Genomic DNA, 18,311 nt, shown 5'->3' with positions numbered 1-18,311 from the left:
ACTTACTTTCGTTTCGTCGCGATACTACCTTTACCTTACCGTTGTTTGTTGTCGTGAACTAAACTTAACTTCGTGTATATATATATATATATATATATATATATATATATATATATATATAATTATATACATTTCTGAATATTTCCATGTACATTCGCGTATAATTATATTTTTAATTTAACATATATTTCTCTATATATTAATTAATGTAGTATTATAATTTTTATACTCTTTTGCAAAAGTAACGTATTAACTATTTACTTTATTCAGAAATTAATATATACATTATACACCTACAATGGATTTAACAGCCAGTTTCGTGTCATCGGCAGAAATTAAAGATGGGAATAGAAATTATTTTTCTAGCCATATTGTGCCAAGATACGCAAGATGCAAAATATTCGTAATAATATATAGTCACAAAATAAAATATAAAGCCAACAATAGCTACTGTGCATGTTTTTGGAACATATCTAAATATAATATACGTGAATATTATAAAATTTTACAAATAACTAATAATACTATATAAGAAATGTAAAATATCGTGTGAATTATTTAAAATTCACGCGATATTTTAAATAGTCTTAAACACTCATATTTACAAGATTAGATTATAATTGTATTATATCATTATGATATAATTGTATCATAAATAGGACAAAGTCAAATATAAAAACTATAATTAGTTAACTATAATTATAAAATAATAATTGTATTTAAGTTTTATCTTATAATATATAAAACACATGATGTATGTATGTGTGTCTAACACTTTTTACATCACATCAAACATCGAAAAAGGTTTGTTCTAAGTATATGTTCCAAATAATAAACATAGACTAACAGCACTATTAATATGGCCTACATTTACGATGTGACATAATAAATAAAGTCTTACAATATGTATGATGTAGATTTGTTCTATGCATGTCTTTTCTTATCTTAAATAAATAATATATTTTTTTATATATTTTCTATTTCATTTACGTAATTTTTAGAATATTTATTATTTATAAAATCGTGATAATTGATTACATATTTGTCACTTCTTACATTTACTGGTATGAAAAATTTAAATTCATATCAATTCTGAATGTGACATTTTAATTTTTCTCACTAACAGTATTTAAAATACCTAACTTTTAATAAATGTAATCTTTACTAATAATTAATAATAATACATTAGTATGAATAATGATAACGATTTATGTTTCAAATTAAATATTGGAAATATTTTCACTACATTTTATGAGGTAAAAGAAAAAATAATATGCAAATACAAAAATTGAAAATAGTGCATTTATAAATACGAATGTAAAAATTTAATGCCACAATAGAATGTGTGTGATGAGAAACTAATTATCGGTAAAATAAATTATACATGATAAGATTTGACACATGAATTGCTAGCGGTAATTCTACTATTAGAATTTTCCGAAAGGCTAGGAAGAAACATTTCAGTATCTCATCTTTAGATTTGCATACCTGCGAATCTGCGCCGTTTTGCCATGGTTTTCTTAGTGGACTGTCGAAACAATCAAAGGTTAAATCGTTATTGATTACATAGTAAGCATTCAAACTAAGTAATTTTTTCTTATTAATCGTACTGCGGTAACTTGTCGTAGTCGTTTTGAGCGTTGGTAACATTACATACGTCAAAACTTTATAATGAACAAACACTAGGATAAAGATTACTGATATTAACAAAATTTAGCTTGACTATCAAAGATTCAAAAAAGAGCCTATTGACTAAAATCAATTAACTAGCTTAAGCCTATTCGATTGATAAACTTAGCATTATTATATTACAATTAGAAATTATATTTTCGTCGCTTAAAGTGTAAAGAGGTTGTAACAAACTTCTGCCAATGTGCATAGTCTTATAAATTTTAGGCTAAAAATTTTTAATACATATCTGATGTGGAAAAATGCTGCAAATGTGTGTGATATTAATACATTTTGTATTTAGTTATTTTTATAAAACGTCATGTTTATAACGATTGTATCTAATTGATTGTATCTAATTGATGTAAAAATAAAGTAAATGATATAAAAAAAACTATCTAGTTTCAGAAATGATAAAAAAAATATTTTATGTAAAGCGAGAAATTTAATTCTTGTATATTTGGAATATAATAAAATACTAATGTATGATTAGTATGTTCATGTAATTATGAATCTCAATAAATATTGTGCAGCAAATATAGATATAAAAATAAATTTACAACGCGTATTATTCTATAACATGTTATCTGAAAAGATCTATACAAGTGCAAGTTTACAAGACCAATTTTCATCTAATTTTATAATTACTATATCATGCTATTTAAATGTATGAACGCGTTTTACTTCCTTACTGACAGCCACTATAATAAATAATATTGGAGTATACAAAATCAATCTATACCATAAAGTACTGCCTCAAGATACAAGCTACTAAAAATAATTACTTTAATAATAGCAAAAAAATAATAACGACTCAGTTTTATCACAAAGAATATGACGAAATTAAAAAGTATATGCATTTCACATAAAAAAAGTTAAAGTAGATAAAAAATGATTTTTAAAATTTTAATATTTCGTTGTTCGCTATGTTCAGTTAATTTCTTTACAATCCTATCAAGTATTCTTGTCTTATTTAACGTATTATATAAAAAAGACACTTAAGCGTTATTTCAATTAATATTCATGTCATATAATATAATATACATTTAGTTTATAAGTTAAATAAAATAAAAAATATGTACTTCAGAATTATAGATCTTTAATGCTAAATTCGTTTATTAAAACATTACATGTACTATCTTCAAAAATATTGTAAAAGTCATAAACTATAAAAAAGCCTTTGTATTATTCTTTGTAATATTGAGCCCTGACAAATGTGTCTCACATTTCAATAATTAACTGAAGTGCACCTATTACAGTAATCGAGCCAGTAACACTTCTTTTTGTCTCAGATTTATAAGTTTACCTTCCTCTTTTTCTTGTGCTTTTTATGTTGCTGGCCAATCACTGGGTTCCAATTAGCCTGTGTGTTGTGATCTGTCATATGACAAGATTTGGAGGAGTATTTTGTAGTAAGGGAGTTGTTCTCAATTTCTTGTTCAGATTGATTGACCAAATTGACAGATTTGGTAATAGAACAGTTTGCAAACTCTGTATTCTTGAGCCGAGTATTTTCTAACACAGCTATCAGAGTCTGAGATGCTAGAGGAGGCTGTATTCCAGATATATTATTATATGACTGCTTAAAGGAATCAGTTACAAAAACGGCAATTTGCGTTGCGATCGTTCATTATATAATAATGAATATAATGGCTTCAATACAAATTTGCAAAATTGCCGTTTCAATAAATTATCTAATCTTATAATTTTTAAACACAGTAATCAAATTGCTAGTAAATGTATAATTGAAATATGCAATAACTCAATTTTCAAATACTTTTTAAATAATAAGAGAAATGGTTTTATAATATATAACAAAAGAACAATATTCTTTTTTAAAAAATATACAGAAATATTAGCAAATTAATCACTGTGTTTACTAAATGGCTGCAGTAAGTAATGTGAAAATTACAGCTTGGAATATAATTCAATCTAATGAGACAATTATATCAATACTTTATTAAATTTAAACATGATATTTCTACAGATATCTTTCAAACAAATTTGCAATTAAGCACTACACTATAACTCGGTTGCACAATTGTATTCCAAGAGTTCAATAATTATTGATAAAGTAATTTCTGATTATTTTTAATAATTGTACAGGGTGTCTTATTAACGCAATTATTGATATAACGATCATAGGTAGATACATTAAATTAAATTGAATACAAAGTCTCGTACCATTTTGATTTTCGTAAAAATTAATAAAGAGAAGTTAATTTAAAATAATAACATTTACGAATGTGCATATGTCTACGTAATTTGGCGATAACAGTCCAATGTTTATAGTTTCTAGGTGCGTAACAAAGTTTGAGAGCGCTCAGTAAACAAAAATGACTATGCACGAGCAAGTTCATCGTTGTTAATAGACACTCTTCTCAAGTTTAGTTCGATCTATCTATTCACGAATGTTGCGTTAGACATTCTGTATGCATGTATTATATATTTATACAATAAAATATTTATACATAATAATTATACATAATACATTATACACAATAATTATATATAATATTATAATATATTATATATATTACATATAATTTATAATATATTATATATATTATATATAATTATTATAGGTAATACAATTTCACAACTTTTTGAAGGTCAATTATTAAATTTAAAATTATTTTGTAATATATACTATTGTACATATGTGTAATATATAAAAAAATTAATTTTTTAATTATACTATGTATATGTAGATGATGTTAGAGAAATTAATCCTCCATTTGAGTTCTATATATAAATTGCAAAATATATATAAATTGCAAAAACAAATTTAAAATAAATTTAAGTTTCTTAGTTCTATAATTAGTACAAAATCTAAGACAAATTGTGAAAAATTATCTTACAATTTGTTATTGTCATATCTTTTTTACTTTGTTTTATATATTCAGAAGATGGATCATATAACTTTTTTCTTAGGGCAACCTAACCGTGAAAAGTAAAATTTTTTTATGTATGTATACATACACATATATAAAAATTTTTATTTTTCGTTTCCGTTTAGAAAAAGTTACATTATCAATATTCAATTTTTATATCAAGAATCGAAATATGTATATTAAGATATAATTTACCTTTTTTATGTCAAGAGTTTTATTAATTCTATAACAACATCTATCTGCGTAATTTGTTTGATCATTCAGTTAATATATATACAAAAGTACAATGAATCACAATCAAGCGATTAGTAATTATAGACAGATCTTTTTTTTCAATTATTGATTAGTAATTATTGGCAGATTTTTCATGATTAATGAAATATATTATATTGGCAGATTTTTCATGATTAGTGAAATATAGTAAGTATTTTGCAGCATTGTGTCTAACAATTTTATAATAAGAACCTTTGTTATTATCAATATAACCAAAGCTATGTAATATTTCCAATAAAGAAGGCACACCATGTAAATAAGAGTTAAATAAACTCTTACTAATAGATACTAACCTCAGATTGAAGAGAATCCGATGTGGGTGGACCGTTTAACATAGATTGCTCTGAGCTGCTACAGCCGCCACAAATTTCATTCTGGAATCAATAGAGTAATATGTTTTATATTTTTCTACTTAATTTTACATATATGTATATCACTAAAAATTTAAAAAAATACCTTGAGTTGAGATATTTCTTGTTGAAGTTGTGTGACAAGAGTTTTCTCGTATACTAAGTTCGCCTCGCTAGTTTCAACAAGAGAACGCAATTTTATAACTTCGGCATCCAACGTCGCCCTCTTATTGCATTCTACTTCTAATTCTTGCGATAATCGAGCTTTCTCCTGAAGTGACAATAAAAAAATAGATAATGAGAAAATTGATATTTTAACAGCGATATTCATCATATACATGTATATATTCCAATATGGAATTAATAATTAATAAGAAATGTAATATATCAGCGGTAAAATCTACCTCTTGTAATTGTTCTAAAGTAACAAGCTCGTTGCCATCTAATTCTCCACAGGCTCTCTGCGCGGCTTTAAGTAATGTTCCCGTACGATTCTGTTCTATACGATCTTCCAACTCTTTCACCCTTTGTTTAAACTAGAAAAAAGAATTGTAGCATAAGACTAAAAAATATATATATCTTTGGAAAATTTATGCGGTTCAAGAAATAAAAAAATAAACAAAATAAAAGATATTTATAATCTTTACCTCTTCACTTGAAATTAGTTTGGCTTGCATATCATTAAGTTCTACTCTAAGGTTTGCCACTTCATTCTCCTTTTGTCGAAGTTGTGACTGCCATCTCGTCTCTTCGGATTCTATATGACTTTGTAGTTTATTAAGCATACCTTCCTAAAAAAAAGATTTAAATAGAAGGATTATTATGTTCAATAAGGTATTATTATCAAATTCAATAAAATATTTACCGTATCGTAAATAATTTGTTTGTAATGTGAAACCATGCCTTGTAAATTTTTGTTCTGTTTCTCCAAATCTGGATTTGTCTGATCTGTATTTTTCTGTTTCAATTCATTTAGAATAGCACATAATTTATCTTCAAAAGATTTGAGCCATTGTTCATGTGTCTTCTCGGACACCTTAATCTCTGGGAATATCCTTTGTAGAAATGCTTTAGTTATTTCTTCTTGTTCGTCCTTTATTTTTTGTTTTATTTCCTGATTAAATAAAGAAATATAAGCAATATTATAAAAAATATAAATATAAAACATTATTTATTTAAAATATTTGATATTCTATTATTAAGAAAAATAATTATATATATATATATAAATTATTTTAGTTGTGTGTGTGTGTGTGTGTGTGTGTGTGTGTGTGTGTGTGTACACACACACATATATACACTTATAATAATCAATAATCGCAATTGAAATAATTTAAGAAAAAATATAATGATATAATTAAATATCAATTATTGCAATATGTTACGCTTTATTATCGTTAAATTTATTCTTTAGCTAATAATATTATGTAAGAGATAATATTATATGAGAACAAAGTCAACGGGTTCTGGATTCAATCTCATATACATTTCTCATTCCCTGTATACTTTGATTTTACAAGAGAACGACTGGAAAGTTAAAGATTGTGAATGAAGGAATATGAGACAAAAACAGTAACTTGTTTGAGGACCCATATTTTAGTAAAATATTTTAGTAAAATATTAGCTAATAATACTAATTGAGAATTATAGCAAAGATACTTACTTTAACGTTCCTTTCATCACTAGATTTAGCACGCAACTCAGCAGCAGAAAGAGCTTCCATCACTTTCCAGTTTTTTGTGCGTAATTCCTGTAGTAGAGAAAAGCCGAAAAATAGAAAAGTAGAGAAATGTATATATATTTATAAGCTATATTATTATAATAGATTATAATCAAATTATATATTTTTCATAGAATATAAAATCAATTTACACAAGAGAAATTTGTATAGTAATAGCAATAGTAAAAAATGTATAAACGTTACACAGAAAAATAATAATTAAATTCGGACTATATAACAAATATAGTTTATAACATCAAATAAAATAAAAAGCATTTTAAATTAATACACGAAAAAAACTTACATTATTTTTAGATTTTTGGATCTCCAAAGCTTCTTCTAATTGTTTAATAAAATGTTGATCCTTGTCTGCATTACTTTCTAATACATGTAATCGTTCGTCCAGCTTATTAAACTCTTTTTCTTTGTGCGTTAACTCAGTTGTTAATTTTTCTAGTAGAACTTTTTCCTCTCTGGATTTTTCGAAAATAAATATTTTATAGGAATTAATTAAATAAAATATAACATTATATATATCTAACGGAAAAGTTATCGATGCAATTAAATTCATACGATTAAAAATTAAGCATGATATTAAATAAATATTTATATAATTATGTATATGTATATACATACAAATTAGCATGTTGAGATTCAGTAGCAGTGGCTAATATTACGTCCGTATGGATTTTGTTATCCTCTTGCTGCTGTTGAAGCTCTCTTTGTTTCTCTATAGCACTCGCAAGCTGTATATATAAGACATATTGTTTTAAAATTTTTGTTTCATATTTAATATCTCATATACTAATATTAATAACTTTTGATGCAACATACAATTGTTAAAAAAAAAAACTAAATAATACCTCAGTATGCAGTCTATCGTTTTCTTCTTGTAGTTTCATAATTCGAAACTGTTCGTCTGCTATTTTTTTCTCATTGCTCTGTAGTCTATTTAATTCGGTTTGCAAAGCTTTTAATTCGTTCACCATTTCACTGGATTCCTTAAGTTGAATATGAACCATATTCAATTCCTTACGTGAATTTGCCAATTCTTCTTGGAGTGTATATACCTCATTTTGATACTTATTTGCGTCATTTTTCGTTTCATTTAAACTATCTTCCGTCCTTTCAAAATCAATCTTTAGCATATCTAATTTCTTTTGTACAGAATTCAATTCAGATTCCATACGTGTAACTTGCATGCCAGATTGTTGCAAATCATTTTGTACAATATAAAATTTGTCCTGTGATCTCTTTAGTTCGTCCTCTTTGTTACTCAATGCATTTTTCAAAGTTATAATTTCGGCTGCTTCTGATTTAGCTTCATTCATCGTAGCTGACAGTTCAGATTTTAATTTTATTAATTCTGTTTGAGTCTTGCTAAGTTCTACCTTTAAAGTAGACATTTCATTGGCTTCATTTTTCGCATGATTTAATTCTGCCTGCAGTGAATTTACTTGCTTCTGCAATTCTTGTTCATGCCGATGTGCGCTTTTCAATCTATGATCTAAGTCGGCGTGCGCACGATGAGATTCCTAAAAATTATCAAGAAAACTTAATATATTGATAGAAAATGGTTAAACTTACTTAAGAGTACCAACAAGGGATTACGATTCTCACCTCAAGTTGCCTAGCAATATCTTGTAGTCGATCGTTTGTTTCCTTGAAGTGTTGTAATTGTCCTTCCGAATGCATCAACTGACCTTGCATTAGTCCTAATTGCTGACGTAACATCTCTATCTCTCCGGAACTACTCTCGCAAGTCGCTTGCAGTTCATTTTGTAGATCCTGCATCTCTACGTGTTTCTGAGCCAATTGCGATTTCAATGTATTCTCAGTTTCGCGCATTTGAGCGAACTGCACTTCCATTTGCTTTCGCTGCGCCATTAACTCTTGCTGCAAGTGGCCCTGAGTTTGTCCTTGATCTTCTTGTAATTTGTGAATTATTGTGGCATCCTCGTTCACTTTAGTCTGCAATTGTTCGATCTGTCTAGCAAAACCTTGTTTCTCTGCAACATGACTTTCCAAAATATGTTGCATTCGAGTATGCAATGTCTGAGTCTCTGTGATTTTCGCGTTCAAAGATTCCTCGAGTTGTCTAGTAGTTGCTAATAGTCTAGATCTCTCCGTATTAAATTCAGCTCGCAATTCCTTCAGTTTGTTTTGAAAGGCCACGCTCGCTTCGTGTTCATCAGTCAGTGCTTTCTCTTTTTCCGCCAATTGTTTTTTCAATTTAATAACGGGGTCGGCACGACCTTCTGTCCACTCAGAATGTTCTAATGGATTGTCCTGCTGTTTATTCAAGAGGTGATTCGTGAGGATCTGTATTTCAGATCGACTAAGTTCTGCCTTCTGAATACATAGCATCAATAGTTCAACATTAACAGCATCTCCATCTAAAAAGTTTTATGTTAAAAATATCAAGTATTAAAATTAAATATTGAAATTTTTAATAAATTTATATACTTAATTTAATAAATTTGTATATACTTTGCGATAAAAACCTTATATATATATATATATATATATTTGATAATTTATTGAAATATTAATTAATGAATATTAATTAATATAAAAACATATATATACACTTTTTAATATAACTTGTGTAATATATTTGATTTAATTAAAATAATCTGTAGATTATTACAATTGTTTCAGAAACACAATAAATATTTGAAATTACTGCTTCTATTGCAGGGCTATCAGTATAAGTGCATGGACATTGACCTTTATGTGAGTATAGAGGGGGAAGTGATCCTACCTCAACCACATTCCAAAGCACTTCAAAGGAATTTGCTTGACTTTGCTTTAGTCAGATATTTCACATAATTTACAGATTTGATTAGATATTTAAACTTATATTATAAAATAATTTATTTTTAGAAAAAAGTATATTATATTATATAAACATTTTATCGTCCAACACAATTTTCTTGTGTATAAGATAATTACAATCATATAAATGTACTGAAGTCAATTTATTTAAATTATCAATTTATTTAAACATTAACATAATATATTTATAAAATATATTTATAAAATATATATGTGTAAATATCTCTACTAAATCTCTAAGTTGTAAAAAGAACAAGTAGCAAGTTACAGTACAGAAAGAAATGAGGTCGTATTTCCAATCAATTAAATTGCAGGCTATAGACTATCATGACAGGTTAGAAATATTGATTTGCTCTCTGTAAGAAACACATACAGATTTGATTCATCTTAAAACTAGATGTTCTTGTCATTTATTATTGAATTGGATCACGTGCGCACAAATAAGTAAATTTATCTTCATGCAAACAATAACTTACCCATTTGAGATAAAATATCATTCTTTTTTTTGTCTTTTTGGGTTCCTTGTTTGGTAATTGTTGGATTACCTCCTTGACAATTTCCTTTACTTCCTTAATTGGCATTTCCTTCTGTTCCTTTATGTCCCTCAAAGCTTCCTTCATAGCTTCTTTATTAGTAGATGTATTATTATAAATAACAGTATCCTGTTTCTCATCCTTATTTTCATCTTTCTTCTTTATAGCATCTTTGTTGTTCTTCTTTGATTTAGTTGGAGTATCCTTTGGTGACTTGTTGATTTTCTCCACTGTTTCAGTTTGGGTAATCTGTTGAAGATTCTCTCTCTATTATATACATATATACATACACATATATATAATATGCGCGCGCGCGCGCACACACATACACACACACACACGCGCGCGCGCGTATATGACATATTATATAATATTATAATAAAAATGTTATTTATTAATTATAATATTTTGTTAAAATCAAGTAAATAATTAAATAAAAAAGATAGAATTCATATAAAATATTAGTATCTGTATTAATTAAAATCTATGGCAATGTAAAGATCATGTTATCTCAATATTCTAATCTTTACTTGCGTTAATAGAGAAGTTCATAAATTTGTTAATATTTCATAAATTAATGATTGCTGTTAATAGAGAATACATTGGATGAATGTTTAATAAATATATATATTTTTCATGCATGTGTAATTTTCCCAATTAATAGAAATAAAAGAAATTAAGCAGTGAAAGAAATTAATTTTGTTTGCAATATAATGGCAGATATGGCAATAATCTTAAAAAAAAATTTCAATCAACATTTCGAAAAAACTACTTAGCTTAATATTACATTCAAATTTAATATAAAAAATAGAAAGACTGTGCAAAAAATATCTATGTACGTAATGTATAACATTCGGCAAATGGCAATCACTCACACTTTGACTCCGTACAAGTTCAAGGTCATCCTTTGGATGAATAACATCAAAATGGTTAGCCTCTGCCAAGGGAGGTTGTGAGGGATTTAATTCAGTCACAATGACTGATGGCTCATCTTTATTTATGAGAATAGGTTTTATCTTTTCAAGTTTTCCTTTCTTCTTATTGCCTTTGTTATTCTCCTAAGAGTTTAATGCAAATGTATGATGTTCCCATGATATTTGATCAAGAAGGCAGTGTCAAAAAACATCAAGCAGCATGCTCGAAAATCCATATACATTATATAATAATGGGCACATATATAAATCATACTATACATATATCATGATGTTTCACATAATAAAATATAATTTAAATAACGTCAAATTATCTAAACATCTTTATAAAACAATATAATATTTAATAAGTTATTTTGTTAACATTAAACTGCTTTTCACCTTATATTTATTTTGTCTTCTTGTTGAGCACATAAACCTGGAATTTATGAATTTGTTATATCGCAGTTAATACTGTCTCTTTCACAGTATTTCTTTTATGAAGATTAAAACGAATTGAAACTTTACTGAAAAAACTTTTTTTTAATATTATATTTTGTACATAACTAAAATTAGTAAAAGATTTATAGAAAATATCCAATTCTATACTTAATAACATTTTTTTGTATTTGGTTCTTCTGTAATCTAAGTGATAAGGTAGTTAAGATTGAAGCAGTATCATTAAAATACTGCTGCATATGTATGATGAAGTTATTTTTAGGAAATAATCTTGAACTTGCAGAATTACTTATCAATGAGACATGTATGCAAGAAATAATCAAGTAGCAACTTTTCAATCAAAATCTTATATTCTTAAAAAAGGACATATTTGTTTAATATCTCTGTCCACTGTGTTACGTGTTAATTTTTTCCAAATAATATGTTCTTATTTATATGTTCTTATTTATAATTTTTTCCTCGTACAGTTTGATATAACCTATTACTTAATTTAAAGATTTAATCTTTCTATAACTTACCAAGACATCATTTGTACATTATATAAAATTGAGGTGTAATAAATTCCAATTTTTATTTAGAATAATACTATAAAAGATAAAATAGTAATTCTATTATAAAGATATTTTACAAAACAAAAATTATAAATTGTGGTTAAAGAAAATTAACAAATGAAAGTAGTACACAATCAAAAAGCGACTTCAGAGTATCTGAAACGTTAAAACTGACCGTTCTATTAAATTACGATTTTCTCTCAAAAAGAAAAAATACAGAGCAATCAAGTGTAAAATATAAATTTTCTTAAAATCTTCTCACGTTGTCAGGTAAATCATCAATGAGAAACAAAATTTATTTGTGCATCGTTGAAAACATATGTTCAATATAAGGATTTATTTGCTGTAAATTATCTGATTTGCAATGCCCATTATTATATAATGCTATAATAAAGAATTCATAATTTACGAGTGCTAAAAATAATTTTAAAAAATGAAATTTTTATAAATAACATATATATAAATATGATATAAAATATAAAACTTTAATTATAATTCATTTAATTACTGTATACACTTATACAACTAATTACTTAGTTATTTTATTAGATACCCAGGAAAATGATTACAGAATATATCATGATCAGACATCAGAATATATATGAAATAATAACTGTTAAAATAAATAATTATAACAATTCTGTGTTCATGCCTCGTGAATTATGTGACAATAGAATAAAATTAGGACGCTTCCTGTTTATAAATCTTTTTCTTTGCTAGGTAGATGTAAAGATGCCATATTGTGTCATCTAGGTTATTGTATTTCATGCATGAAAACAAGACATTCAAATCTTAAATATTTCAAAAACAGCTTTATGTACAGCTTGTACTTTTATTTTAAGGCAGCCAATCATGATTATGATGTGTTTGTGTAAGCGAAGTATGAAAGTGAAAGAAGTGTAGTATGAAAAGCATATAAATATTAATCAATTGAAGAATTAGGATCCATATTGTATGTCTCTTAACAATGTATCGTTACATTTATCGTTGTGTAGTTTTTAACCGATAAAAAGTTGCGCAACGATAAATGTAACGATACCAACACATATCCTTAAAAGAATACAGAATATAGGTGCAGAAGTATGATCGTGCTTCTCTGTTTCATGTTAGAAAATTGCTAAGCACTATCGCTTTCTTCTTTTGTCTCATCGTTCTATATTGCGAATATTTGAAGATTGAAGACAATTGTGATAGAAAGAACCCATTGAAAATATACTTATTTGAGTGCTTGATTGGCACTTGTTTTCCTACTCATTTTCTAATTCTCTAACAGTTGAATAAATAAAGACATATATATCTATCCAATAATAAAAGTCCTATACTTTTTTATTGTATATTAAAGTTAATCGAAGAATTTACAATCTCATTACTATATCTTACCCAATTCTTATAGACTAATTGTAGTCTTTTTAATAAATAATAAAAATAAATCAAAAAGTAAAAATAAATCTAAGTTTACCTGTACTGGAGGCTCAGAAGGCAATATTTGGGGAATTTCTTCAAATTGCACATGATCAGATCTTTCATCTTTGTCCTCCTTATCATCTTTCTCTTCTTTCTTCTCTTTCACCTTCTTTCCTGCTTTATTCTTGTGTTTCTTTTCTTTATTTTTATCCTTTTTACCTATAAGCAGAATAACAAAAAAATCTATTAAGGAATACTAAGGAATAACATACAAGAATATTTTTCTTAACACATTTAATTAACTTATCTTATGTCAAAATTTTACTTATTTTCTATTACACACATATTAGACAATTTCCAATTTATATTCTGTAACTAAATGATTTTATACATCATCAAAATAATTATATTACAAATTACTACATCATAGATCAAAGTAAAAATTCGACTTTACAGGCAATATTGCACAAATTGACGTACTTGACAATAGATCATCAGGAAGCTTCCTCTGTTCGGCGATTGCTTCTTCGTAAGATTTCTCTCTGATACCGAACATCGAAATGAAGGCAATGGCTGCAGCAGAGAGGACAACAATGCCAACATATACCAGTCCTGTCTGAACATCCATCTTTGGTCGTTTTATCTAAAAAATTACCCAAGTATCAGTACGTCATAGACGATAAAATGATAGAAGAAAATGTCATTAGTTGACGTAGTAAATTGACGTAGATTGAAAAAAAAAATTTCTTTTATTTTCACAATATTTTCATAGCAATGTCAGGGTATATATCATAGGTAGTTGTTGACCCTTTGAACCTACCACTAGCTTTTTAAGAATCCACATGAATCATTAGGTTGATAAAGAATCCTATCTACACATATTTACGGAAAACGGCTCTTCCGCCCAGCTATGATAAATAAGAGGAATATAAGAAATTCATCCAGAAGAGATTTCAGGAGAAAATTCAGGAATCGCGAGAATTTAATATTTCACGTTAAATTAGTTCGGTGGAAAACAAAAAAGCGGAATGGCTGCGAGGACACTGGCAAATTTGTCCTTGAGGAATCCCAATGGAGCATCTCAGATAACGGTGGGACATATAATGTGTATACGTGTGCAGGCCGAGCGAAAGCGGGGGTGAAACCAAAGGAGGAATCACAGTGAATGTGTGGAATGAATCGGAGTTATGCGATATCGCGGCCAATTCGGAGGAGCAGCATATGGATTACGGAGCCGCAGGTCATCGACACATTACGGGGATTGACCGGCGAATTTGTTGCATCGGCACATTTAACAGTGTACGGTGCGACCGGCACGCCGTTACCACCATGCTTCTCGTCTCTCCCCCGGCGAGAGTCTCGCACGCGCGCCGACGCCGACCACTTACCTAAGGTGTTTATTCCCGTAGATTCCAAGACGCGATGCTACGACGGACACTGAGAATAATTGGGCAATGATTGTCGCAGATCGACGTGCTCCTTGCTGCGGACGGCACGGCTGAGTGTCGGCGTAGGCGAGATGGCCAGAGTGATGGAGTATAAGAAAGAGAGAGACGGCGAGCGCGACGGAACCAGGAATCACACGCACGCGACTTGATTCCCTGAAGCACTATGGCGGCCGGACGTGAAGCAAACTGTACTAGGCGCTGCAAGCCACGCCTATCGTTCGCTGGCGCTTCCGATTGGCGTTCGGTCGCTGCCACGTATGCAGAACGGACGACGGCCGGCCGTGTCGCGTCCGTCACATTCCTCGTCTACGAGCCAATTGATGGGTTCTCGATTACCTACGTGCGATCGGATCGGCAACGACGATAACAACGGTGACCAATACAAAGCTAGTAATTCAGTCGGCAAATGCTGTTTATGTATGACGCGCGTTGATGCCGCCCCTGGTGAAAAAGTTTCGCTGAAATTATTCTACGTTTTGAAACATTTCAGCGAAATTGTTGAAAATTGCTGAAACTTCACTGAAAGTGAAGAATTTGAATTTTTCAGCTAACATACTGAAAAATCACTGAAATCCAACCGAAATTTCTCTGAAATTTTGTCGAAAATGAATTTTTCAGCTAAAAATTGCTGAAATTAAACTGAAATTTTGTTGAAATGCTGAAATTTTGTTGAAAAGTATTCTAAAACGTGGATATAATTTCAGCATTTTTCCACAAGAGGCACATCTGCAAGATTTACCAGGTGCTCTGATAAGAATATAATTGAATATAACGATAACCAACGTGAGCGCGAAAGCGCGATTATTCTTCATGCCAATTGGCAATTCGATGACAATTGTTGATCAATCGATTCGATTCGTGAGCGATCTCGCGGATGCGCATGCTGATGCTGATTAAATAAAATTGTGAGACTCTTGTTCATAAAAGAGAAATTAAATGCGAGAAACGTGTTGATTAATTTAATAAAATATAAAATGTGTGTGTGTAATAAAATATAATTAAGTTATTAATATTTTAATAAAATATATTATTTGAATCATGCAAAATTATGCATATACGTTTATTATTTTTAATTATTACTTATATTATCTAATTATATTTATACAGTTATTATTACTTATATTAATTATATTTATACAACATAAATGTCATTTTTTATGAGCGTTATGCATTTTTTAAGTTTAATAGTATATTGTAGATTACGTGAGTGATAATATTATATTAAACAACTTTTTATAATTGATAATGTTAGTATATAGCTATATCTTTAAGATTAAATAAAACAATGGATACGTCTTTTTTTTTAGTTTTAACAATTAGAAAAATGTAAAGAATAAATTAAATTAAGATTAAAGTTAACTTACATTTGTAGAAAAAGAAAAGGATATTTTAATTTCCATTTGATGACACAAATATCTTTGTTACTCATTGAATATCAAAAGATATATAAAATGATATTTGTATTGACTTTGTGTCACTAAATGAAATATATAAATATATCTCTATTTCTACAAATGTAAATTAACTTTAATCTTGATTTAATTTACTTTTTATTTTTTTCTGATTATTAGAATTAAAAAAAAAAGAAAAAGACTCGAGATTAAAAGTAATTTACATTCATAGAAATTAGCATTTTAGCCAAATATGTTCACTTTTAGTTAATTAAAAATATTTAATTTAAATTATCCAAATGACTTTTCAATTCTTCATTTACTTTCTGTATCAGCTTTATGTAGTTACTTAAATAATATAAGTTTAATTAAATTAGTTACTTAAAAATAAATCAATTAGTAAAACTATTCGCGTAAAAATCGCTTCATACGAAATACAAATGATTTTCTAAGGAAATTATTTTAAAAAATCATTATGTATCGGCCAGGATGCAAATAATTATTGATTTCCGCGCATTTTTTATATTAAAAAAACCGCCTTCTCGATCGAAGCTCTGTTCTTATTAGTGATCAATGCGAACAGTTCCTCGGGGAATTTTCGTCTGCGATTGGCTGCGCTGTCAAATAGAAACAGCCTAGAAACGAGGGAGAGAGGGAGGGAGGTTCCCGACGAAAAGTTCCTACATTATCACTAGATCGTCGTTTTTCTCTCTCCTATTTGTTTCTTTTTACGAAGTTTAGAATCTCGTTAGCAATTTAGTGACAGTTCTCCGTTTGACATACGATTTCTGCAGAAAGGAGCGTAGGTACTGTTCACTCACTCCATCAGCAATGACAGCGATCAGCCGTCGTCCTCACTGACAGATTCAAGATGGCTGCGGAACGTTGTAGCAAAGAACATCTCGGCAGCGTCGACGAGAACCCGTGATTCTTTCGCTATCTTTTTCTCCTCTTTTATTTTCTACATTATCCACAATAATCCGCCCATCGTGTGTCCTTCAACGTCTGTTTTACTGAGGCCTGCCCGCGCATCCCTCCTGCAACGGTGCCGCTGATGAAGAGCCGTGAAAAAAATGGCGTCCTGCGACACTAGCTGATTATCGCAAGCACCTCCGATATCAGCGAGGAGGATGACTTCTCAAACTCTTCGGCGTCCTCGCTTCTGATTGACGTAAATCAACTGGCGGTAAGTCTTGTCATATTGTCACTTTTCTTCAAGACTCGCGCGCATAGCTCGCGTCGTAAGGCAGTGAATTTACGTTGAACTAAACCTGACAACCCAACACGTCCAACGTACGCGAGACATACGCAAGACGAGAAAATTCGCGAGAAATATTTGGCGTGAAACACTTCGCAATTGTCATCAGTACATTTGTTAAGTGTACCTTGTAAGTTGTATCTTAACGAAGCAAAAAGAAAGTACATTTTTCTCGTATAATTATTTTTGAAAAGCTCTAGAATGAAATTGAATATATCCTTTTAGATAATTTAAATTGTTTATGACAATTTAATTTTAATTTAAATATTGTATGCTTTTTGTCGGATAACATAGTTAAAATGAACAAAAAAGCATGTGAATCAGAGAATTGTGAGTCTTTCTGGTAGCATTCATTAAATAACATTATGAGTGGTATTATTAGTAGCAGCTGCTTATTGTAGTTGCAACAGAATGATAACACATATGTCAATAGTTCAAGCTGCATTATATTTATAGATGATACCCAATAGGATAATTGGATATGTATATATATATATATATATATATATATATATATATATATATATATATATATATTATTATTATTATATATATATAGTAGTATTATTATAATAATAATATATATATATATAGTAGTGTTGTTTTCTTATAC

The 18,311-nt window shown here is 28.6% G+C and overlaps 1 protein-coding gene across 1 annotated transcript in view; it reads right to left on the bottom strand.

The window, feature by feature from the left end:
• Positions 1-14,229, bottom strand: part of LOC105627206 (kinectin-like) — a 15,447-nt gene extending 1,218 nt beyond the window's left edge. The window contains 17 exon segments of the mRNA XM_012208493.1: positions 1,489-1,528; positions 2,975-3,220; positions 5,129-5,209; positions 5,292-5,456; positions 5,590-5,721; positions 5,833-5,976; positions 6,051-6,299; positions 6,849-6,935; positions 7,210-7,378; positions 7,542-7,651; positions 7,769-8,440; positions 8,526-9,301; positions 10,220-10,252; positions 10,255-10,543; positions 11,152-11,334; positions 13,657-13,820; positions 14,082-14,229. Of these exon segments, the coding sequence (XP_012063883.1) occupies positions 1,489-1,528; positions 2,975-3,220; positions 5,129-5,209; positions 5,292-5,456; positions 5,590-5,721; positions 5,833-5,976; positions 6,051-6,299; positions 6,849-6,935; positions 7,210-7,378; positions 7,542-7,651; positions 7,769-8,440; positions 8,526-9,301; positions 10,220-10,252; positions 10,255-10,543; positions 11,152-11,334; positions 13,657-13,820; positions 14,082-14,229 (3,688 nt within the window).
• Positions 14,230-18,311: the final 4,082 nt, after the last annotated feature.

Source organism: Atta cephalotes (assembly GCF_000143395.1).
Source record: "Atta cephalotes unplaced genomic scaffold scaffold00008, whole genome shotgun sequence".
NCBI lineage: Eukaryota > Metazoa > Arthropoda > Insecta > Hymenoptera > Formicidae > Atta > Atta cephalotes.
The sequence above is the reverse complement of the archived record's forward strand: the minus strand, read 5'-3'. Positions and strand labels throughout refer to the sequence as shown.